General features: G+C 40.6%; 1 protein-coding gene across 1 annotated transcript in view; it reads right to left on the bottom strand.

Annotated features, from left to right (window-relative positions):
- Window positions 1-27,058, bottom strand: part of LOC126215020 (pre-mRNA-processing factor 40 homolog B) — a 180,497-nt gene that overhangs the window by 27,319 nt on the left and 126,120 nt on the right. The window contains exons 13-15 of the mRNA XM_049941643.1: window positions 23,936-24,130; window positions 10,186-10,296; window positions 4,921-5,094 (exon numbers count right to left, since the gene is read on the bottom strand). Of these exons, the coding sequence (XP_049797600.1) occupies window positions 4,921-5,094; window positions 10,186-10,296; window positions 23,936-24,130 (480 nt within the window). The remainder of the gene's footprint in view (window positions 1-4,920; window positions 5,095-10,185; window positions 10,297-23,935; window positions 24,131-27,058) is intronic.

The raw sequence follows: 27,058 nt of genomic DNA, 5'->3' as shown, positions 1-27,058 counted from the left end.
TACATTCAGTGTGGAATCTGAATCACATGTTATTCCTGATAAAGCTTCACATTACTGCGAGATGAATGACCAGTATTCGACCCTGCAAACTTTCAGTTTTCAGTCACACACTTTGTCAACATAACCTGTGTCAAGAGAAGGCTAATCTAAGTGGTTGTGCGGTCCAGATGGACAACAGAAGACTCATGATAAGGATCTTCAGCACTGTTTCCAGAGGGAAAGCAACCATCACAAAATGAATGAGACTAGTTACGAAAGGCCTTGAAATTGACCTAAATGACATTCACAATGTGGATCAGTATGCAACAGTTATCAGAAGGCCTCTCCAGTCACTGACATCAGTAAAAATGTAACTGTGAAAATGAATACAGTTCATTTGGAAATATAAAAAAAAAAAGGTATAGCACCAGGACAAGAGAGAGTAGTGCGTTAAGAGGAAAGTTTGACAGAAATATGAACTCTGCAGTCCAATGTAGGTCTACATGGAATGGTACAAACATCGAACTTTTGTTCAATATTTCTTCCTCATGAGTAATTATAATAAAATGTTGGATTCCTACACTAAGCATTTAAAATCCTGACAGTAACTAAAGGGCTTGACTTAAGAGTTCAGGAAACAAAATATAAAGGGTATCTTTACAGGTTTTCATGGTGACTTCTGTGATAACATCTCTCACTACAGTTCTGAGGAAGTCTGTAGCTTTTGACAGCTGCCACCACCAACCACAAAGGAATGAAAACCCAGTACTCACATTTCTATGATGTCCTTACAGAGTGGCAAAAGAATATCGTGAGCTCCATCCAAAGACGCCAAATGATCACATATATATGGAAGTCACCATAATAAGAATGAAACAACAATGCAATTCCCAATCAGGCCAATAACTAGAGTAGTGTTTATTGCTCTTTGGTACTACCCCTACGCATACAACACTGGTAAGAAATGAATATTTATCATTTAAAGGGGGAAGTATATGGGACAAGAATTGTGGCACCCACTATATTGCACTGTAATCTCCATCTTCATATGTGTATTCTAGCTCTCTCATGGCAAGATAGTTAAATCAGAATTCTTTGAATGCTTGTATATTCACTAAAAGCTTACAGAATACCAATGAGAGCATTTTATTAGCAGTTCTCTGAATCCAGACACAAGATAAATGAATGTATTATAGTAAGTAAATAACTGAAATTGTCTTCACGTCAAAGGAAATAAGGTCATCACTAATTTCTACTCAAGGATAAAGGTAAAGCTGTCATCTTCCTAAAGTTCATTTCCACAGTGTTGGAGGCAGTATGCCATTGCCTTCCTCAGATATTGAACTGACTTATCCAACCAGCTATAGCCCAACATAACTAAACCATTGTATGTCTAGGCACTTCTCACACCAACAAACATTGCAATAGGTGAAAGAGGTGATAAGTGACAAACAGAAACCTCAGCACTGACTGGGGATGAAACCTGAGACCTATAGATTTGCAGTCTGGTATTCTTCCACTGGGTCACTAACATGAAACTAAATAGATGTTTACACAACTTTAAAAATGTATGTGGAGAAACACTTAACAAATTATGGCAGAAATTAATTTGTTGCTGTCAAATTGCTCTCTGTCTCAAAAACTTGTTCACAAATATCATTTTTATTTATTCTTGGTTGGTCAAATAGTGAAAAGTTGTCAGTACTAGCAAAAATCTTACTTTGTGCAGCCCCTGAGCAATCTGGCCTAGTCAAACATCTTCACACTGAACAAGACTCTTGTCATGGTCTATCGGTATTTCCTGAGAATAATCTTATTTCCTGTGGACTGAGAAATATAGCTGTGAAATACATGAATACTTATTTGAATATAATAGAGGGAAACATTCCACATGGAAAAAATATATCTAAAAAAAAAAAAAACAAAGATGATGTGACTTACCAAACGAAAGTGCTGGCAGGTCGATAGACACACAAACAAACACAAACATACACACAAAATTCAAGCTTTCGCAACCAACGGTTGCTTCGTCAGGAAAGAGGGAAGGAGAGGGAAAGACGAAAGGATGTGGGTTTTAAGGGAGAGGGTAAGGAGTCATTCCAATCCCGGGAGTAGAAAGACTTACCTTAGGGGGGAAAAAGGACAGGTATACACTCGCACACACACACATATCCATCCACACATACATTTGTGTCTGCTTGTGTCTGTGTATGTGCGGATGGATATGTGTGTGTGTGTGTGTGCGAGTGTATACCTGTTCTTTTTTCCCCCTAAGGTAAGTCTTTCTACTCCCGAGACTGGAATGACTCCTTACCCTCCCCCTTAAAACCCAAATCCTTTCGTCTTTCCCTCTCCTTCCCTCTTTCCTGACGAGGCAACCGTTGGTTGCGAAAGCTAGAATTTTGTGTGTGTGTTTGTGTGTCTATCGATGTGCCAGCGCTTTCGTTTGGTAAGTCACATCATCTTTGTTTTTAGATATATTTTTTCCCACGTGGAAGTTTCCCTCTATTATATTCACATCTTTGTTTTTAGATATATTAATACTTATTTGGATTAATACTCATTCGTATGCATTGACAGACTTTTGTAAATAGTGAAAGAGAATATATTACGGATAACTAGTCTCTTATGTGTGTCTGTTGCTCTGTTATGTGTGGCTGTTGTGTTTTTTAAACTTATGAAAAAATGCTACCAACTTATGCACCAACCTGTGTACCTAGCAGCACAATGGTTTACACCAGCTGGACTATTCTCACATAGAAACAATGCGAAACAGCCACTGGTGATCAAAACTGGTGCGACCTATGTGCTGAGTACTGATAAGTTTTCAAAGAACATTTTTGAAAAGGGAAATGGAGATCTTTGTCGGTGTAACTAGATTTTCTTCCTACTTCATAATTAGAAATACAACTCACTACACAAGACCAGAAGAGGAGGAGAGCACACTTTAATTACTAAGTAAGTAGTCACTGCGAAAAATAAAACAAAGGTCACACAGTGCAACAGTTAACAATACAGGAAAGGGGACAGTTGAAGTTGAAAACAGGACAGAGCACAGAAGATGTTTTACAGAAACTGTGTTCATAACTTCTGCTCCTTCCAATACTTAACAAATTAGCACCCATATTATTTCAGCCTCAAAGATGGTGGTTTTTGTCATTACATATGGCAGGAATATAAAATTACAGAAAAATGCAATGGTTGGCCTGTACCACCTTGGGGTACCGTCGATAAGATACAATATAACTGAATAAAATTGCCCCTCGCTTTTGGAACCATTAGTTTCTGTCCCAATTTCAAAAACAGAAAAGGGCTTATCTCTTTATGTGTATGTGTATCAGCAGTACTGGAATTTTGCTACTGGTAAAGCCATTCAGTCTCTCTGTAAATTGGCAGTTTCCTCAAGTGAAATTTTTTTACCTGTAGCTCTTTGAGAACTAGAATGTGACTGATGTAATGGCAATACAGGCTTTTAGAATTATGCTTTTTTCTCATGAGATGTACTACTGGAAAGAAATTAAGATTCAAATACACAATGATGGTCTGAGACACAAATTTCATCTCAACACCAACATGTTTATACAAAGTGCAAGGATGTGAGCATGTGAATCTATCCAACACAGGTTCTCGATTAGTAAATGTGCTTTTGTGTGGAGAAGACACAAAGTTTTGATGACTTACTTTCTGCTTCAATTACATGGCAGAAATGTTTGTCCACCTGCAGTTAAAACAAGGATCATTTTTAATGTTTGTACACCTGCAGTTAATACAAGGATCATTTTTAACTAAGTACATAAATGACTCCTTAGCTATTAGCTCCGTTGCAAGGTATCGCTGGATGGTTGATTTTGTAGTGTTCAATTACTGAGACCTAAGAGTTGTCTTTACAACAAACATTAATCCCCAATTACTTTGACAATTCATTGTAAGATACCATTAAATCAAAACTGACAAATAATTCTCTTGGCAAGAGCACAGTAAAAGCAAAGCATTATGGACTATGCGCATTTGTACTAATGTAGTACAGATAGTTTCTATTGACACTAACATACTTGACGCCATATATGACATTGTAGATAACTGCAATACATTTTACAATAAATACTTGGCACAAAAATGAACACTACATATTCTATCAAACATGCGACCATCACTACTACACAGAATTAGCTATTACCAATAAGAAATAAAATACAGCATCTGAGAAACTACAGCAGTGACAGAATTCAGCTGTAATTTATAATGATCACAGGAATGAACCATATAAAACACTGTCAAAATACAGCATCGTTTCGGGGAGACTAGTACCTGAGGGTGATAAAAGACTTCTGGCAACAGTGACAGGTGACTGCAATGAAATGGCAATAGGAAGTTAAGCTTTTATGGTGGAACAATAAATTCCTCTGATGAAACACAAAGCAAAATGTAATGAGAACAATAGGTAACGCTCCAAAAGAAGGGACTATTTGATGTGCACTCTGAATATTGAAATACTGTAACTGGCTGAGCACCGTTATAAACTAGCAACTATAGGTTCTTTTTATACTACAGAACATAAACAGTGCTGAACTTTGTACAAAGGCACCTTTCCATTTATTCTCAGCTTCCAGACACATTCTACAAGATGAAAAAATGCTGCTTTAGTCTCCAATTTTTATATTTCACTCGTTCAGATGCTAAGTACTACCAATGCTTCACATATGTAATGAGAAATACAGAGAGTCAATTTGCTCTATCTGCCAACCGCCTGCCGAGGAGAACTGCGGGGCACCGCAGGAAGAGCACCACCCACAAAAGAACCCGGTACCTTACCCGAGAGAGCGACTAAAGCTAAAAGCCTCGATTCCCAAAGTCACGGAAACACCCAGAGTGAGGACGGCCCGAACCGCCGCCCGTTAGTAACGTGCACACGAGTGGTGCCATAGCCTGAGCTCAACTCACAGAGGCGGACCGGACGCGCTTCTTTCGGCTCTTCTTGTGGTGCACGCGGCGGGTCGAGGCGCCCGCAGTGTCGGAGCTGCTGCCCGACCGGCTGTGGCCGTGCCTCTGGCGCCGGCTGCCGCGACTTCGGCTGCTCGGGTGCTGGCCCTCCTCTGGGCCCGAATCACTTTGTTGCTGTGGATCAAATGTTATTTGTATTTTCACATTCTGATACACCCCGATACAGTATAAAGCAATAAATTAAAATTTGGGAAAAATTGCAATTAGTGTACCAAAATGTGCATTTAATTAAGACACAAAGGAATTAAAGACATTAGCTGCCAGTGGGCACTGATTTATATCAATAGGGTAAGATGAAAATTTGTGACCAGATCGGTATCTGTACACAGGTCTCCTGCTTACTAGGTAGATGCACTGACCACTGTGCCATCTAGACACATTAGTCACCACAACCCCACGGACTATCCTTGCACTCTAGCACACTCGACTTCTTACGGGAATTGACAGGATGCCACGGGCAATGAGGCTAACGAACAGGGGTACTACACCAGTAGTGTGCGGAGTAAGTTCAGAATCTGAGTCTGACAGGTGGTGTGCTAGGGTAGACCGTGCAGCTGTGGCGACCATTGTGTCTGGGTGACGTAGTGGTCAGCACATCTGCCTAGTAAGCAGGAGATCTGGGTTCGAATCCTGGTCTGGCCACAAATTTTCAACTTGCCCCATTGATATAAATCAGTGTCTACTAGTAGCTAATGTCTGTAACACCTTTGTGTTTTGATTCATAGTGGCCAGAGGACCAAAATGGTGTCTGTTCTTTCAGACATGTCAATAAGAACAGACACCACACATGTGCACTTAATTTATTGTTAAGCTATACAATATCACTGGCTTACATGATACACAATCCTTTTGTAATGTATCAAAGTTACTCTGATAGCATGTGGTAACAGTGGAGAAAAAGTATCTGGAGAAGGGAGTGGGGAGGCTATAATACAGGAAAATAGAAAGAATGACAAAGAAATACATGACTATGCGAGGAAAGCTGACAGTTTTGTGAGAAGGGAGAGCGTATCATGAAAGAAAGGAGAAATGAAGATGTGAGAAAGTGAAATGAAATTTTTGAGAAGTCAGTCAAGTTTCACAAAAATGTAAAAGATAGAAATGAAGATTTTAAGGAGATAAAACATGAGGAAGCCCCTACAAGAGAAGTCTGAGGGGGAAAAGATTGAAGTGATACGGACTTTGGAAGAGGATGGACAAGATGAGGATGCCTAGGAAGATGCATGAGAAGATGGAAACCAGGAAACCAAGATAATGCCACAGGACAACGTGCTATAAGGGACTGGAAGATAGCACTCAGAAAAGAGAGGAGATATACTGGAGAAGATAGGAAGTCTTGTGTTCCAAGCAGACCCTTATTGTGAGGGAAAACTACTCAAGACAATGACAATGACTCCTGTCTCTTCCGCAACTGATATTTGTAGTGTATCAAGTATCTTGACTGTACTTGCAAGCAATGAAACTGGCAGCTGGAAAGGTACATGGGGAAAAAATCTCTTCCACCATTCTGTAGACTTTAAGCACACTACCTGACAAAGTGAAGCACTCAGACAAAGCAGTCAAATATCAATGTAACTTCATACACATACGCACCATCGCTGAGTATGTAGGAGGGTCACCAGAGTGTGTCAGTGCTGTTTATGTTTAGTATTGTATCCAGGCCTGGTAGGTTATATAAAGGGCTTGAATAGTTCCAAATGTTAAGTAAGGACACAGAGATGCCACATACTCATGTGAGACAATGTTATCATTACCAGCACCTGCCAGTCTGAAAGGAGCCTAATTGTGCTTGTCCACTTGGCTGGCTGGCTGGCTGGCTGGCAGAAATGTGCAATATGCAGGTTTATGATGCATTCAGATGTGGCCTGATGCCTGACTACACGGGAATGTGATGGTGAGCATACTAGATGTCAAGCTTCCAGTCAACTACACCTGACCACCACAAGCAACGATTGCCGCACTGTGCACCGAGCTCATCGTAATGCTACCACACCTCCACCTGCCATATAAGAACAAGTAACGGATTCCCTGCAAAATTCTATGTCAACGCACACCATTGCTTGGAGACTTACATCAGCTGGACTAGCTAATTACTGTCTTGTGTGTACACTGCCATCATCACCACAACACAAACGGCTGCGTTTGGAGTGGTCCCGTGATCAGGAAGCACGGAGTGCTGATGAAGTGCATCACACTGTGATCGACAAATTGTGGTTCTGCACCATCCCCTGGGTTACCACAGTCAGTGAGCATGGAGGCAGCCTAGAGAGAGATCCCATTCTTCCAATGTTTTTGAGTGGTATGGTATGAGGAGCCATCAGGTATGACTTCAGGTCATGGCCAGTGGTGATTGAAGGAACGTTAACAGCACAACTAAAATAATATCACCTCTCAACAAGTGATGTTTCATTTTGTTTCTTCCTCCCCTTCTGGGGCTTATGTTTTTTTGTCAGGCAGTGTAATGTAAACTTCATAGCACCTGGGAGTTATCTAGTGGACTTCCAATAAATATTCAATACACAGACATTTCAAGTGCTTAACTTTGTAATTATTTTTACTTAACAATAAATGGTAGGAAGACATGAATTTTACATTAGTATAGGATAGACAGACAATACTCTAGATAAGAGGAAATAGGCAAATTCTAGAGAAGATAACATTCTGCTGCAGTAATTGTGGCAGTGAGTGAGGCTGCCTGGTCAAAGTAAATGAAAATAAAATGAATATCAAAATGACGGATTTGAGTGAATACCTTTCTCTTTTGTTCTCTATCACCACTTACAAAGTGCAAGATTCTTTCCTCTAGATTTTTTTGTCTGTTACACTTTTCAGCCACACATAAATCCGGTATGTTTTGTAATGTCACCTACATACTGACCTTTAGGTCACTGTTTCAGTCTTTTCTTCTCTCTTAGAAACCAGCAAAAAACTTACCCAATTCAACTGCTACTCCACTGCCTGGCTACATGTTTCACCCAGGTACATTTCATTTTCATCACAGTGTTTACTTTGCTTTCACTTTCTTCTCTCTGCCAGACATCCATTTTATTTGTTATTTTATTAATGAACTTGGTAACTGAATATCATTCATTGACTTATTTATATCTCTATCCAGATTACACTCTGCTCTTTTAGCTTGTGCCCCACTGACTTTTATTGATGTTTCATTCTAAGTACTTCAAACTAACTTCACTGGTACGTCTGTTCCCTGACGGATTTGTTCATTTTCCTGTCTCTCCCTGTAATTCTCAACATGCAACTCTCCATTTCTCACTGAGTAATTGTGGTTGTCAGTCCAGCGACTGATTTGATGCAGCTCTCCATGCTACTCTATCCTGTGCAAGCTGCTTTATTTCCAAGTAACTACTGAACCCTACGTCCTTCTGAATCTGCTTAGTATATTGATCTCTTTGTCTCCCTCTACGATTTTTACCCTCCACGCTGCCATCCAACACTAAATTGGCGATCCCTTGATGCCTCAGAACATGTCCTACCAACTGATCCCTTCTTCTATACAAGTTGTGTCAATTTTATTCAGTATCTCCTCATTGGTTACACGACGTACCCATCTAATCTTCAACGTTCTTCTGTAGAATCACATTTCAAAAGCTTCTATTCTCTTCTTGTCTAAACTATTTATTGTCTATGTTTCACATCAATACATAGCTACACTCCATACAAATACTTTGAGAAATCACAGGTTTAGGTTGGTTATGGGATTAAAAATTCACTCTCATAGCAATTAGTCAAAACTGATAATTTAATTTCTGGCTTCCTGAAAGCACTTCACATCCTTATTATTCTTCTATTTATTTCTTTAGACATCCATCCCTTGTCAAAACTCATTAACTGTTTCTACTTCATTGTTAATTCATACTGTTTTCAGTTCAATACATTGGTTTCACATTATTTTTGTCTTATGTGATTCCTTACCACACCTACCTTCAAACACCCTGATTAATTTCTTCCTTTTAGTGTTCATTCGGGTTTGCAGCAAAGGCAAAAAGAACAAGGTGCTCAACAAAATGCTGATGATTCAGATACGTTCCATTAAAAATGATTAGTTGGTGCCACAGCATTAGAAAGATGCTCAACAAACTCTATGGTAGGTGTTACAAGAGAGAGATTGCACATCATGGCAAAGGTTGCTGTTGAAACTCTGAGAGCACATGTTCCCACAAGACTCAGACTTCAAACTGCCAGCGATTAGAAAATCAGAGCCCACTAGGAGGTCCACCGGCAATCAGTCTACCTTTGCACCATTTGTGAATGGAACAGAAAAGGAGGGAAAATAGTGATACCCAAAATACTCTCCACTACACACCATGACATGGCTTCCAGAGTACAGATGTAGATAATTTTGTTCACTGCTTGCATGTGTTCCATTGTGCTGTATCCACTTTTAAACACAGCTTATCCCTTGCTTTATTAAAATCCAAGAATTTCTCTATGTGATTAGTGATAATTTTAATAAATGTCTCTTACACTAAAGAGAAGACGATAATTTTTTAATGCATTATCTGCTCTTGTGAAAAGATCAGTTAAAGCATTGTTCCAGTTTTGGGAAACTACCTTCAAGTGCTGTCATTTCTTTCTTTATAATCTTTCTTTCATTGTGTCCACATTTTTTCCTTCTTCTTCTTCTTCTCCTCCTCCTCCTCCTCCTCCGTGTTGTCCTCCTCCTATCAGACATCTGATTTACTTGTTATTTTATTAATGAAACTGGAAATTGAATACCATAGCTTGTACCCCATATACTTTTACTGGTAAAATTCACTCTAAGTACTTCAAATTAGCGTCACTGGTACATTATAACTGTGGCACCTAGCTTGAACATTCTACCTCTGTGAAACACAACAACATCGCAGGCATGCTTCTTTGAACAAGAAGACTAATTTTTTTTAAAAAGTAACACATTAATGGTCTAAAAATCAGTCATATTTACATTTTATTTTCTATACCTATGCGAATGCAAGAATATAAGAGCAAAATCAGCAAACTGTCATATACTGGCAGCTCCAGAAGGTAGCACTTGCCTTGGTTCAGTCCATACTGACAAATTGAGCACACATGAGAAGTAACAAGCGAAAAGTAATCTGTGATAGGGTTACAAGATAAGACTAAATGCTGTGCATATTGACGGACATGTCAAAACTTAAGCTAGAAAGGGAAACATGCTAAAATGGCAACTAATTTAACACTTACACTGTACGTTCGAGACCGTGAATGAGATCGTCTACGGTTCTTCTTTTTCTTAGACTTCTTTGACCTTGAGTGGTGATGGCTACAAGCTTCTTCATTTTCATGTTGATATTCCTGCAAAGCAAATAAATGAGATTGGATACAGTTGCTTGAAGAAAATTACAATGCTGGGACCTCTCCTGTGGAAATACAAGTTTGATTATGGAAAATCAAAGTACAGTAAAGTAAGTTTTATTTAAAGTTTGATTTAAAAAAAAAAAAAAGTGTATGCTTCACACCACCAAATTATAAAAACAACTCAGATTTTTAATTACACAACTACACATAAATCGAGGATCCCATCTGGGCTGCATCTGCTGAAGATAGAAATGTGTTAAGCAAGTCAGGTCTCCTACAATCCAATTAAAATGGCTCGATAGTTGATGTCTGTCACTTGTCACTACAGAGTTGTCACACCTGCTGCCAGCTACTGCTCAGTTATGGGCGACACACTAACATGGCGGGTCACTTCACAAATGCTGTTAATGTGTAACGTGGAGCAACACTTAAGAGGCCATCGCCAATCCAGAAAATGGTGATCAACAATCTGCGGCAGAACTAAAATCATGACACTTTGTACACAGCGTTTAAGGCTAACCTCTACGAGCAAACTCAAGACAGAAAAATTTCATAATATGTTTGTTTGCGTAGCCATTTTCCGCAGCAAAGTTTGTTTCAGCAGTAAAAGGAAATGTAATTTCTCGCTGTCATTGGTTACCTGAAACTATCCTCACACAGGCTACATAGGATGCCACATCGCCAACTGATGAGTAGTCCTGCCTGGCACTTCGTTGCAGATTATAGGCAACACAAGCAGATTTCAAATGAAGAAAGAATGATAGGAAGAAAAATAAGATCAAATAAAAAAGTCAATATGACAACGAAAATGATGTGAATTTAGAAAAATAAAAAGTGTAGCTGCATTTGACAAGATTCAAGCCTTCGATATTGTATACATCACATTAGGTTTATATGCTACCGATTATACTACGTCATTACACTGCAAAACGCTGTTTTATTTATGACTCTGGTGTTACAGTTGCAACAATTAATTGACAGCCTTCACGCAGTGACATGTAAAGTACGTCTAATGTAAGCCAATCTTTGTGATTATAATGACTGTATAAAATGATGCTGAATCGCGTCCTGTGCGGAAGGATCAAGTAGTTTTTGATTAGTGCTACATCTACATATATACTCCACTAGCCACCGAGCGGTGTGTGGCGGAGTGCACTATTTGCGGCTTGGGGCACACCTGATGTTACGCTTGTTTCTGTTGAAGTCCCCCCATTCAGAGGACAACATACTGCTCTCTGTCTGCTAGAAAACTTTCTATCCAACCACATATGTCACGGGATAGACCGTAAGTGCGCACTTTTTGAACCAAGCGACAGTGCGGAACTGAGCCGAACGCCTTTCGAAAGTTGAAGAATATGGCATCAACCTGGGAGCCAGTATCTAGAGCCTGTTGTATATCATGCACAAAGAGGGCCAGCTGTGTCTCGCATGACCGCTGTTTCCTAAAATCATGCTGGTTTCTGCAGATGAGCTTCTCAGAGTCTAGAAAGGTCATTATGTCTGAACACAAAACGTGTTCCACGATTCTACAACAAATTGAGGTCAGTGAAATTGGCAGGTAATTATGTGCATCCAATTTTCTACCCTTTTTATAGATTGCTATGACCTGGGCCTTCTTACAGTCCCATGGAACTTTTCGCTGTTCCAATGATCTCTGATAGATGATGGATAAGAATGGTGCTTTTGTAGCATAGTCAACATAAAATCTTACGCCACCATCTGGGCCAGATGTGTTTCTGGTGTCTAAGGATCTTAACTCTTTTACAATCCTAGATACACTAAACACTATGTCAGCCATCCTTGCGTTTGTTCGATAATTGAAATGGGGAATGGTGCTGCAGTCCTCTACCGTAAATGAGTTTTTGAAAGCTAGGTTTAGAATTTCGGGCTTCTGTTTATCATCATCCATTACATCACCCATACTGTCAGCAAAAGAAGGTATTGAATTATTTGTAGCGTTCATAGATTTTACGTATGACCAAAATTTTTTGGGGTTATTTTTAGAATCTGCAGATGAAATATTGCTTTCAAATTCATTAAAAGAATCTCTCATTGACCTTATAACAGCTGCTTTCATTTCGCATAATTTCTGTTTGTCAGCAGAACAGTGACTATGTTTAAAACGACTGTGCAAAATTCTCTGCTTTCTCAGCAACTTCCTAATATGTTTGTTGAACTAAGGTGGATCCTTTCCCTCACCTATATTTCTGCTAGGCACATATTTCTCTAGCATGTGGTGGACAATACCCTTAAATTCCAACCAAAGATGCTCAATATCTTTGTGTCCCGTGGTGAATGTTTGGAGCTGACTGAGGATATTCATTAATGACACTTTTATTACCTTTCCCAAAAAAGAAAACTCTTCACTGCCCCCCCCCTTTTTTTTTTTTTTTTTTTTGCAAATTCCACTAACACAGAAGCCACAATGACATTATGGTCGCTAATACCGTCTTCTAGATTAACTTCCTCAAAAAGATCAAGTCTGTTTGTCGCCAGGATATCTAACATGTTCTCATCTTAAGTTGGTTTTCTAACCAATTGCTTAAGGTTGTATGTTGAGATCGCTCCTAGAATAACTTCACATGAGTCTTTGCTTCTGCCCCCTGTGATAAACATGTAATTTTCCCAGTCAATGGATACCAGATTAAAGCCTCCACCTATAACTAATGGATAGTTTGGATATTTATTTCCTATGTACTCAAGACTTTCCCTGAAACATTCTGCAACATTTGTTGCCAATGCTGGTGGTCTATAAAAACATTCTAATACAAAGGTCACTCCTTGTCTGGTTGACAGCTTTATCCAGACTATTTCACAGTCCGACCCAGTATTGATCTCAACTGCGATTAAACAGCATTTAACTGCAATGAACACACCACCTCCCATAGCATTAGTCCTATCCTTCCTAAATATTGTCCAATCCGAGTTCAAAATTTCATTGCTATTGATGTCCAATATTGGCATTACTATTGTTTATTTCAAAGAGTAACTTGGGGATCTTGCTACAGATACTTCGACAATTTACTGACATGAGATTTAGCATATTTAAGTCCTTTGGAATGACCTTTTTATGCGAACTAACAATTTTTACAGTTGGCACACTCACATCAGTGTCATGAACTGGTAATTTTTCAGGCGAACGGTTTGTTTCCTGTGGGGAGGAACCCAATCTAGAAAACCCCCATGTGCACGCCACAAGTACTGTGCTACCCATGTAGCTGCTTTCTGTGTGCAGTGCACCCCTGATCTATCGAGGGGCATCCTACAACCTTCTGTCCCATAGCGTAGCTCGAGGAATCTACAACCATCTTCGTCACAGAGTCGACGTAGCCTCTTATTTAGATTCTTCACTTGACTCCAAACCAGAGGACCCCAGTCCACTCTGGGTACGATGCTGCAAATCGTCAGCTTGGCTTCCATTCGTCGAGAGATGGAGGCCGCCTTCACCAATTTAGCCAGCCGTCGAAAGGACTCAAGGATTTCCTCAGAACGTAAATGTGTGTATTTTGTTAGCAGAACTGTGTGTGTGTGTGTGTGTGTGTGTGTGTGTGTGTGTGTGCGCGTGTGCGTGCATGGGTAGGCAACAGCGGACGGTTCGGGAGTGACGATTGGCACTCTGATTGGAGGAACAATTTACAAAGTGTGAAGAGTCAACTATCAAGTAATTTTAATCTGACTATCCGAAATCTTGCAACTGCTACATCACTACTTAAGTGCCATCATCATGCTGAACAAATAAATGAAACAAGTAATTTTAGCAAAATTGCCTAGACTATAGTAAACAAAATATATGAAAATGGAGAGTACCCAGGTAGCAGTAAAAGGAGAAAATGGAATGTTGGCAAATGAGCCATAGACTACGTCAGACCTTCATGCGAGGGTTGCCCATAAACTAATGCACTGCATTTTTTTCCTCAGCCGAAAACAATGCTACGAATGTAAAACGTGACGTATGTTGTTATTTGAAATCTCCTCAGTGAGCGCACCAAGTTTCCGTCACTTTCGACAGATAGCGTAGCTGTAGAACAGACTCAAAATGGTGTCTGCAGATTATGTACGTCACAAGCAACGTGCCATCATTGAATTTCTCACTGCAGAGAACGAAACTGCAAGGAGTATTCACAAATGATGGTGCAAAGTTTATGGAGCATCTGCTGTCGACAGAAGTTCAGTTAGTAGCTGGGCACGGAGGTCATCAGAAGGCACTTCAGCGGGGCTCCGCAATTTGCAGTGGTCAGGGAGACCATACAAGGCTGTCACACCTGACATGTTGCTGTGAGCTGATGTTGTCATTCGCGAGGACAGACGCATTACGACTCGGCAGTTGGAGCTGCATCTGTCAATCAGCAAAGAAAGTGTGGATGCGATTATCCACTCTCTTGGATATTCAAAAGAGTGTGCAAGATGGGTCCCGCAGTGTCTAATGGTGGTTCACAAATCACCGAGAAAAAACATTTGTCTTGATTTGTTGCAACGTTTTGAAGCAGAGGTGGAGTCCTTGTCCCAGATTGTAACAGTTGATGAAACCTGGGCCCGAAACAAAACCATAGTTGATGGAATGGCGCCATTCCCGCTCCCCAGATAAGAAAAAACTCGAAGCAACTACTTACGCCGATGAGGTCATGGTCTCCTTGTTTTGGGACTGTGAAGGTGTGATTCTCAATGACAGGATGCCAAGAGGTGGTACCATTAATTCAGAAGCATGTGTCAGCACATTAATAAAACTCAAGATGCGTTCCGGTGACTTTGGCGCCACAGAAACCCAGGAGAAGTTTTACTGAAACATGATAACACTTGGCCCCACACAAGTCTGATGACTGCTGAACACGTCCCAAAACAGGGGTGAGCAGTGTTACCCCTTCCACCCTACAGCCCTGACCTAGGCCCCTCTGACTTCCACTTGTTTGGGCCATTAAACGATGCCTTTTGTGGAAGACATATTGAGGACGATGAGGAGATGATTCAACACAGTGAAGCACTGGCTCCACCACCAGGGCAAGGATTGTTACCGACAGGGCATAAACGCCCTTGTTTCGCGTTGGAGGAAGGCCATAGAACGGGATGGAGATTATGTGGAAAAATAGGGCATGTAGATAAAACACCATTCTTTCGTGTGTGTAATTCTCATTATGTTCAATAAAGAATTGTTGAAGAAAAAATGTGGTGCATTACTTTCTGGGCAATCCTCATAGAACATTTCAGTAATGCGTGTGTAGAGAAGAAACTGATGAATGAGCACTACAATTAACAAACTCAGTTACAATGAGTAATTCATTTGTGCTAAGGGGAGTAAGAGAATGCGAGGCAATGAAAATAATCTCAAAACTCAAAAACATCTAGTTTCTGGAATGACACACTTACATTACTTAAAGAATGCAGAAATGAATTAGTAAACACACCAACACATTTACCAAACAGTTCAACTGACCAGGGGACCTTTTCTGAAATTTCAACAATTGCAGAGATAAGACCAGGGTATAGAAAGCGAGCAATCATTGACATAAATATTAAGTTGATGCTTAACTTTGTAGCATTTTTGTTCTGCATGTTGGTATTCTGGTTGCTATGGGTTAATTTATTGATTGTCATTTTTTATTTGTAGTTCGTTGTTGCTATCTGAGTTTACATATTATCATTTTGTCATAGAGGTGTGACAGCAGCAAAGGCAGCCAGAAACACTTGCGCTGTATATGGGGATAATGCCACTGGACAGACCATGGCGAGGATCGCTTTGGCATTAGTGCCTCTCTGCGTTCAGGAAAAACTTCGGGTTTGATGAAGATCATTTAAATCCACAATGATCAACATCAATGTACTCGAGAACTGGCAAATGTGACGAATTTTGACCATTCCACCATTGTGCGACATTTGCATGCAATGGGAAAGGTTCAAGAATAGGGTATATGGGTACTGCATGGTCTAAAACAAAATCATAAAAGTCTGCAGGTGGTGGTGGTTAGTGTTTAACGTCCCGTTGACAACAAGGTCATTAGAGACGGAGTGCAAGCTCGGGTGAGGGAAGGATTGGGAAGGAAATCATCCGTGCCCTTTCAAAGGAACCATCCCGGCATTTGCCTGAAACAATTTAGGGCAATCACGGAAAACCTAAATCAGGATGGCCAGAGACGGGATTGAACTGTCGTCCTCCCGAATGCGAGTCCAGTGTGCTAACCACTGCGCCACCTCGCTCAGTAAAGTCTGCAGGTGGCCATATGTGCACCTTGCTTGATTATGATCAATAGGCTCATGAGCAACACCGACCATTCCTATCCTGTTCTGTTCCTGGTGAAGAGAAGAATGTTTTTATGCTAACATCAGGAAAGGAAAGGAAAGGAAAGGAAAGGAATGGTTGAGCCCAAACAAAGCAGCAACTTCTCTTACAAAATCTGTGCACATCCACAAAAGATAATGTTATGCATCTGGTGAAAGAGTGATGGTGTCATGTACTTGATGCCTTGCAGACACAATCCAAGAACAACAACCAAGGAAACTGTGCAAAGTGATGCTTCTCCATGATAAGGTGTGCATTCTACTTGACTGACGAAAACAATATACAGGAGTTGGGTTGGGAAGTCATTCTGCACCCACCTTTATCACACAATCTTGTGCCCTTGTTTTCATTTTTTCCACACTCTGTCAAACTACCTTCAAGCAACTTCCTTTCCGGATGAAAATGCACTACGAACATGGCTCGATGAATTCTTTGCGTCAATACAACGTGATTTATGCAGCAGTAGAATCAAAAAGTTACCCCAATGTTGGCACATTTTAGATAGTGAAGGAGAATATACTATTGCTGACTAAAGTCTCTGTTATGTGTATCAGATGTGCTTATTAAACTTGTAGAAAAATTGTGCACCTACCCAATAATTACAGACCAATTTCATTTGCTTAAACACTTGACAAGTTACTTTATAGAGTAATTCTACACCAAATGGAGTATTTCTTCTGTAAACCTTCCAAACAACTCATAACACTACGCAAGTGACTTTCAAGTACATTGTCTGACCTCTGTACGGGAACATACATAATGGACATGAGTAAAGGTTGCAGGTGCACGGTTGACGACATATGGAAGTTTGGGTCTGGCCACGACTCGTGCACGGATAGCCAAATGGTAAGGCGACTGCTTGCGATAAGCAGGAAATCCGGGTCTGAGTCCCGGTCCGGCACAAAGTTTCATTGTCGTCATTCCAATGTACAGCTGACGGTTGTCCTCATTTGCAATTGTGAATTCATTTAAAGTAACGCATAACACTGGCTCACAAAAGGGCGATCCACACTACAACAGCAATAGTTACATTTTTCCATGAACTGCTAAACAAACTGGACAAAGGAAACAAAAGTCAGTGGGACTTCTCTATATTTGCCTAAGACATTAATTCTATTAATCATAGAGTGCTTTTATCCAAATTAGAAACTTAGTAGAACTATTTTTTTTTTAAATTCATATTTCAAAATATATAAGACAATGTGCTAAACTACATTATAAGAATGAAGGTAAGAACCTAACAGTGAACTCAACATGCTCTCATTTTCAACTGTGGAGCTCCACGTGGAAGTATTCCTGGGCCATTTCTGTTTCTTTATCTACATTAATGGTATAACACAGCCACAAAACTAAGTGCTAGTTAACTATGCTGATGGTACATCTTTCATTACCTCTGATGAAGTTTTTGTTAAATTACAATCAATCTGAAGGCCAGGGTGATACTGTGTGTGTAATGGAATGGTGGTTGGTTGCTGGTTAAGAAGATTACTGCTGCCAGAGGAGGAGATGGCACAGAAGGATAGGTTATTGTCCATCTATAAAGGTTCTGGTATGTTACTGTCTATAAAGGTTCTGGTATGTTACTGTCTATAAAGGTTCTGGTATGTTACTGGTGTATTTCGACAACTTCTGCTTTCCACTGCATATGTGGCGTCCACGAGTGGTGAGACTGTATGGAAGAGATTTTCTGGCGTGGAAAGGGTGACAACTATCAAAGTTGGAGTACTGTTGGAGGTTGGTGCACTTGATATGAAGAGATGTATTTATGGAGCCGTCTGAGAGGTGGAGGTCAACATATAGGAAGGTGTCTCGTTGAGTTGAGGAGGACCACATGAGCCAGATTTGAGAATAGGTGTTAAGATTATGGAGGAAAGAGTAAAGGTTGTCCTTGCTGTGAACCCATATCATGAAAATGTCACCAATGAATATCAAGCAGAAGCAGACAAAGTGTTTTCATGGTTAACTGGAAAGGAAGGAAACCTGCAGATGGCCCATAAATTAGTAGGCATAGGAAGGTGCCATGGCAGTACCACAGATTTGTTTACAAGTTTGGCCTTTGAAAGTGAAATGTGGGTATTGTATTAGGAGGGTATTGGGAAAGGTAGTGTTCCATGCCTATAAGGTCATGGGCACGGGCACAGGAGATGGTGGTGTATAAGGATATTGCACCCACAGTGACCAACAAAAGAGTCTGGTGGTAATGGGATAGAAACTGTGGAAAGGTGGCAAAGGATCTCTACATCTACATCAACATCTACATCCACACTCTGCAAGCCACCTGATAGTGTGTGGCGGAGGGTGCCTTGAGTACCTCTATCGGTTCTCCCTTCTATTCCAGTCTCGTATTGTTCGTGGAAAGAAAGATTGTCATAGGAGGGAGCAATATACTGCTTGACTCCTTGGTGAAGGTGTGTTCTCGAAACTTCAACAAAAGCCCGTACCAAGCTACTGAGCGTCTCTCTTGCAGAGTCTTCCACTGGAGTATATCTATCATCTCCGTAACGCTTTCGCGATTACTAAATGATCCTGTAATGAAGCGCGCTGCTCTCCATTGGATCTTCTCTATCTCTTCTATCGACCCTACCTGGTACAGATCCCACACTGGTGAGCAATGTTCGAGCAGTGGGCGAACAGGTGTACTGTAACCTACTTCCTTCGTTTTCGGATTGCATTTCATTAACATTCTTCCAATGAATCTCAGTCTGGCATCTGCTTTACCGACGATCAACTTTATATGATCATTCCATTTTAAATCACTCTTAATGCCTACTCCAAGATAATTTATGGAATTAACTGCTTCAAGTTGCTGACCTGCTCTATTGTAGCTAAATGATAAAGGATCTTTCTTTCTATGTATTCGCAGCACATTACACTTGTCTACAGTGAGATTCAATTGCCATTCCCTGCACCAGTCAATTCGTTGCAGATTCTCCTGCGTTTCAGTACAATTTTCCATTGTTACAACCTCTTGAGATATTACAGCATCATCCGCAAAAAGCCTCAGTGAACTTCCGAAGTTATCCACAAGGTCATTTATGTATACTGTGGATAGCAATGGTCCTACGACACTCCCCTGCAGCACACCTGAAATCACTCTTACTTTGGAAAACTTCTCTCCATTGAGAATAACACGCTGCGTTCTGTTATCTAGGAACTCATCAATCCAATCACACAATTGTATATCTAAAAATAAAGATTCTGTAACTTACCAAACGAAAGCGTTGGTACGTTGATAGAGACAATAACAAACATAAACACACACCTGAGTTTGTTATTGTCTCTATCAACGTACCAACGCTTTCATTTGGTAAGTTACAGAATCTTTGTTTTTAGATATATTTTTCCCACGTGGAATGTTTCCCTCTATTATATTCAATCACACAATTGGTCTGATAGTCCATATGCACTTACTTTGTTCATCAAACGACTGCGGGGAACTGCATCAAACGCCTTGCGGATGTCAAGAAACACGGCATCTACCTGTGAACCCGTGTCTATGGCCCTCTGAGTCTCGTGGACGAATAGCGTGAGCTGGGTTTCCCACGATCGTCTTTTTCAAAACCCATGCTCATTCCTACAGAGTAAATTTCTAGTCTCCGAAAAAGTCATTATACTCAAACAAAATTCTACAACTGATCGACGTTAGTGATATAGGATGTGAACAGTGTCTTGACTATAGGATGGTAGGTTAACGACAATAGTTTGGTGGTTTGTTCAGTGAAAGAATTATACCCAGACACAATGGGACAACCAATAGTGAGACATATGGGATTACATTTATTACATTTGGGGAGTAGGTAAAAGGAAACAGGGCTTTGCTGGCATGGAGGGGGGGGGGGGAGGTGAGAGGGGGGGGGGGTGATGTGGGTTTGAGAGAGAGAGAGAGATTTTCATGTGTCAGGTTTTGGGATTGATCTAAGGCCTTGAAGTGCTGCTGGAGGTCTTGTTGGACTTCTGGGATAGGAACACAGACATAAGATTTGTATGCACAGTTGTCGGAAAGCTGGCAGAGCCCCTGGCCACACAGTCACTGTAATTCATAACCAAATGGTTCAAATGGCTCTGAGCACTATGGGACTTAACATTCGAGGTAATCTGTCCCTAGAACTTAGAGCTACTTAAACCTAACTAACTTAAGGACATCACATACATCCGTGCCCGAGGCAAGATTCGAACCTGCTACCGTAGCGGTCGTGCGGTTCCAGACTGAAGCACCTAGAACTGCTCGACCACAGCGACTGGCAATTCATAACCACTGTAGAAGGCTAAGGATAAGGTCTAGATTAACTGTCAGGTTACGGATAGCTGTGTGTTTGCGGCTCCCTCCGTATCATTAACCTCTATTCCCAAAATTCGCTTCACTTGGTCCTTCTCAACTCAATGAGCCTACTTCCTAGAAGTTGATCTCCACCTCTCAAATGGCTCCATACATACATCTTTTCATATCAAGCACACCAACCACCAAAAGTATTTCCACTTTGACAGCTGTCACCCTTTCCATGTCAAAAAGCCACCCACTGACATCACATCTGCCATGGAAAATAGTAGTTGAAATATGCTGATAACGTTACCAGAGCCTTTACTGACAGACAATAACCTGTGCAGCTTACAAATAAATAGATTACCTGTGTCGTCTCCTCCTCTGACACCAGTACCCCTGTTAACCAGCCACTGATTAACACTCTTCTTAATCACCCAGTATCACCATGGTTTTGAGAAGCTGAACCACATTCTTCACTAGAGCTTTAACCCCTTCTCATGGTGATTTGAGACAAGGGATATCCTACCCAAAATCCTGCTCACATCAACAAAAGTAGTGTTCCAATGCCTGCACAACCTACAGAATATCCTTGTTCATCCCAACTTCAATCCTGCTTCCAATCCTGCACCCCATGGGCCATTCCCTTGTGGTTGACCCAAGTGCAAGACATGTCCCATACACCCATCCACCCACCCCCACATGAACAGCCACTGCCAAACTCTGGCAAACAACGAACATGACCATCCAGTACCTGAACATGCAGCCACCATGCCACAAATGACTTCAACAGCTGCTCACTACATTTACCATTTGGATACTTCATTCCATCACAAGTTTACCTGTACCACACAGGTTGGAATTGTCACTTCAGTATATCCTGCACTCTCGCAATCACCTGGGCTAAACTTTTGCTAACCTGTTCTCATTGTCTCATCTTACCTTTCCCCTTCTCTTCACACCACTCCTTCCCCATCCACATCATGTATGCCTTCAGCCACCACTCTTCTGCCTCTCTCCCCCCCTTTTTCACACCCCTCTCCCTTATTGCCCCCCCCCCTTCAGCACCAGCTTCTGACACACCCCCTCTCCCCCCAATCCATCCCTTGTATGCTCTACTCTTTGAACTTCTTTCATCCTGCTGTTCAGCGAAAGACCTGCCTCAAATTAACCTGCTACTTCTTCTTGCTTCAGGAGACCTTCCCTGCCTCCTTCCCATCTCCGTGAAACCCAACCAATATTCAACAATCAATATTGCTGCCACCACAAACACATACATTTGGGTGTCTGTGTGGTTGTATGGGAATATGTGTACACGTACTAGAAAAGGAGCACGAGCTCGAAGCTAAAGTTAACTGTTTTCTATTACATGTTTCTGTGTGTCACACAGGATTTACATATTTGTTTACATATTTTTCCATCCATTTTCATTATTGTTATGTATAGCCAGTCTCAAGCGGACATTAGTAATGAATCACTGCCTACTGCATATACGCCTCATAAACATAAATTTTCAGATGTTGTGATTGAGGAATCTCTTTAAAAAGAGTAGTTACAAAATTTCCTTATTTAAATGTTTGATAAATATAACAACTCCTCCTGTCCTTCAACAAATATACTATGGATTAATCGACTTGTGTTTGCATTTGGCACTGAAATTTAGGGCGAGGAACCCGTAGTCTACAAGGATACGATTTTCGTGCTTCAGAAAAGATCAATTAGAATAATTGTTAATACAGGCAAACATCTGTCCTGTAGTGACTACTACGTCAAGTACAATGTACTGATAAGTACTCTTTGTATGTCTAAGTTGAAACAGTTGTTACCCTTTCACTGCTGGTGGCATGTATACACATCCTGCTACACTGTTCCTAAGATATTGTGGGTATGTATATGCATGTAACTTGGATTTTGGGTTTTCCTGCAGTGCTACGGATGTCTGAATGCGTCCAGAGCAGCCGATGTCTCACTACTGTGGGTGAGTTACTTCCATACCTTAGTGAATAAAAAACTTCCGAGTATTTATCATAAAACATATGTGCCTCAATGAATGCAAAGAAGAAGAAGAAGAAGAAGAAAGAAAGAGAGAGAGAGAGAGTGAGAGATCGTTTCGAAATCTTGAATTGTTTGCGAGATTTGACATTGTTCTGACTACACGATTCGCAATGCATGTGGACGTTAATGGGAACATTGCGTGTGACTGTTCTTCACACACAAAACCCAATAATGTGAGAACAAAATGAAATATCCTTCTGCCCTCAATTTTAAATAAAATTTTAATATCTTATCTACATTTCATTCACTGTAATGTATGAGCTAAAGTCAACCAAATGCAAAGTTTACTCAATGCAACTCTTTAAAAGGTCATACAATATCTACTTTAATTAATGAAGTGCAGTAGTAGGACTGATTACGAAAATAAATTCAGTTGAAGATACCAGACCGTAAGAGGTGCAAAAATCAGAATATTGAATGATGTGCATTTCATATTAGCCGGAACTTTGTCTCTCAACACAGGCACCAGCATTTTGCAAGCAGTACAGACATAACAAAAGCTGCCTCAGAATGGAATGCAAAGATTTGTCTGTAGCAGTGAAAGGGTTAATTCAAAGAAGTTTACACTCAAAGATTTCGGAACTTCATTATTGATAGTACCATTGCAGTATGTTAGTGGTGGTAACTGTTTATAGTATCTAATGTGCTGCTAGTTGTATATATTCATTATATTTATGGAATGATATCAGTTTTTTCAAGGTACAAAAATGCTTATGTCCAAGCCTGTAGAGTTATTGTAGGCACCCAAAGGTTAAGATGATTATTATTATTATTATTACCACACACACACACACACACACACACACACACACACACACACACACACACACACACACAGAGTAGGGGAGGGGGAGGGGGAGAGGGAGAGAAGGGGAGAGGGGGGAGAGGGCGGAGGGGGCGGGAGAGAGAGAGAGAGAGAGAGAGAGAGAGAGAGGGGGGGGGGGCGGAGGGGGCGGGAGAGAGAGAGAGAGAGAGAGAGAGAGAGAGGGCGGAGGGGGCGGGAGAGAGAGAGAGAGAGAGAGAGAGAGAGAGAGAGAGAGAATGTACCTCACCTTAAAGATGCGGACTCTTTCCGATTCCAAGCCAACTGCCTCAAATTCGGGCAAACCTTCCATTTTGGAGCGGATCTCATCCCACGGCAGTGTGTGGTCCACATTGCAGGTACTCAGCAAGTTTTTGAAGCTGGCTGCCAGCTTCTTAAGGCGGCGTGTCTCCTCCTTCAGCCGCTCTTTTTCCCGAGCCTCAGCCTGTAAGAAGGGAAGTGTGCTTATGTATAAATCCATCATTAGTTTCAGATGCCAGCCTATGTTCCCTTGCATTTATTCTGACATGTGAGGTCTACTGTTTTCATGACCTGGCAAGTCTATTTTAATTTGGAAAGGTGAGGAATGCTCTTCCTGTTGCCACAATCATCAGTTAAAATAAGGAAAGGAAGTCTTAAATTGTCTCAACTGCCTGAAGCATGTTAACTATGTTCTATGTTATCATATTTTAATTGTATCATATTTTCTGAGGTAGAGGTTTGGAACAAGCCCACAATGACCACAGAAACCCACCTAAAAACCACATTCTGACTTGCCATTGTAACAAACTAATGATCGTTAAGTATCGTGTGAATCTGATCTGGGTATCATCCATTTCACCTCATTAAGAAATGTGTCATCCTAAAAGATCCATATCATCTCAATTTCAACATCAACATGATCAATTTCTTAAAAAAAAAAAATTATTCTTGTGCCTGATACAATTGCTATGTTTACGTCAGGCACAACTTCAAAAGAGGAAAACTGTTGTTTGCTCTTGTCTTTATATGTTGAAGCCTGAAGCAGTTTTGTTAGACCAGTCAAATACTGATTCTCCCACCATTAGCTGTTTCATACAAATGGCCTTGAAGTCAGCTGTTCTAGTTTCTGATTTAGTCAGTACAATAATTCTCTCTCTTCAATTAAATATCGGAGGTAGACAACTTAATGCTCAGGCTACTTCTCATTCAGTGCACAGAACAAAAAAAGGAGGTGGGGGTACCTAACCTGGACAACACAAGCACATTTTACATTTCAAAAATGGTTGTGTGTTTACATAGGAGCAAAAATTGATTGTGGAGGGGGAAATCCAGCAGCTAGAACCTAATTTCCAGAATTGGTATTGCAGTGTTCACATTACCACCCCGACACAATATTGAGGAAGTGGTTTACAAAATCTGGTTTTGGGAGAATCATGTAAATGTAGCGAATGAACTGTACACATCTCAAAATAGCAGGCCAACTGAAGCATGTAAATAGTCACAAATGGAAATCTAACAATATGAAGTATACAATATTTAGGGACAGGAGCTGCAATCTGTATAATAAGAACTAGAATGGTACAAGAGAAACCACCTTGGTTATGCTTATTTGTGACGCAAAACGTGTAAATGACAGGTCTGCTTTTATTATGCTAATGTGGATAAGCATATTTTTTGTCTATGGAAGCCTGTGGCAACTGTAGATGCAATGTGATTGACTTTGTTGACAGAGGCATAATCTCATCTCTGCTATCACTGCCAAAGTAAAGTCCTCGAAAGTATTATTTAAGTTCTGGAAGCAGATGAAAATCTGATGGGACCAAGTCAGGACAGTATGGAAGATGCTCAATGAAAGGAAACCAAGTTCTTCAAGTTTTGCAAATGTTGCAGCACTCGTGCATGATTTGGCACTGTCATTCTGAAGGAGAGTGTTCCATGCATGGATAAACTCTTCAAATTCGTGGTTTCAGTTTTTCACACAAACCGACAGTTACGTAACACACTGCCACGTTACACGCTACAATTCGGAGCCCTCTAGTGGTGGTGAGTTGCAACTTGCAGTGAAGCAGGGAAGTCAAACAAGTAATATGCATGACATGTAAACCTCAACTAATATGAAGAACAGAATAAAAAATTTGGATTTTTTTTTCAGCATGCCCTCGTGAAAATCTATAGTAATTTGGCACTCTGGTGACGTTTCCAAATAACATTCTGTTAAAATTTGTGGTATCGTAGCCAGTCAATATCACAGAGAGAGGCAATAGTTCCAGGCACAGCAGTTGGCACTAGAAGTTCTGCTGTTTCCTGACAGCCACAGCAGCAGCTATCAGTGCCGCCCAACCACTTGTCGCACAAGTGCCCTTTCTTTTTTTTTGTGCCACATCCTGAGCTGAGGCTCCACCTACACCACGATCACGTGGATAAGAGGCAGCCCAACTGCAGTTCTTGCACAGCTGTTGCCCAGTTATCAAGTAGCTCCACTTAGCAGCAGTTGAGGATCATCATAGGGCAGATGCAACTTTGTCTACAAAAGTAATGTCAGAACTGGCCTCAAAACTTCTATTTATTTCTGTATTGAGAACAGTTGAAGTGTTCAACTTATACTGGCTTTGCCAGGGACTTGAATTTGGATTTTCACAAGGACACACTGTACCAAAGTTGAGTATGATACAACATTTCTCTCAGAGATTGTGTTCTCTCACTCCTTTGATTTCTGCCTCATAACCCACACTCCCTCCTGACAGGACAAGAGTACCTTTGGCAATGAGATTTTACTGAGTCACTTCAGGACTGAAGGGGATTTACTAGCAGTATAATGAAAATGGGAAAATCTGGACCTTTTTTAATTAAAAGTGTGCAATTTGATCACAGAGAGGATAAAGACAAAGATGGACGAATAGCATCTTTTCAGTTAGATACCTAAGGTCTATGCTGATATATTAGCCATTATGGGACAGGCTACTCATTTGTTGCATGTGGCATGTTTACCAACAAAAGGAGTTTTAAGTTATGATTGACAGAGAATTAACAAAAGTGGGTCGAATCTTTTAGTCTATCATATTTTCAAGATGTCTGGTGTAAAGTGTCTTGCACTTCCACACAGTATTTCACTGTCTTGGAACTGCCTTTGACATTAAATAATTTTTCTGATTATCAAAGAACATCTGAAATGGTTACTTCAGCTACCAGAGGTTTTGATATCTTCCTAGTATGCACATATTAATGTTAAGTACAGTAGGGGGGGGGGGGGGGGACCAAAAAAAAAAAAATCTGAATTATTTTTTAAAATCTATATATTTTCAAATTGTTTGTGAAACAACTTTATCCCCTCCAAATTACTCTCTATTACAGCTAATTAATACATTTCTCCCACTGCTGCTTCGATTGTTCA

This window comes from Schistocerca nitens, chromosome 12 (assembly GCF_023898315.1).
Source record: "Schistocerca nitens isolate TAMUIC-IGC-003100 chromosome 12, iqSchNite1.1, whole genome shotgun sequence".
Classification (NCBI taxonomy): Eukaryota; Metazoa; Arthropoda; class Insecta; order Orthoptera; family Acrididae; genus Schistocerca; species Schistocerca nitens.
The sequence above is the reverse complement of the archived record's forward strand: the minus strand, read 5'-3'. Positions and strand labels throughout refer to the sequence as shown.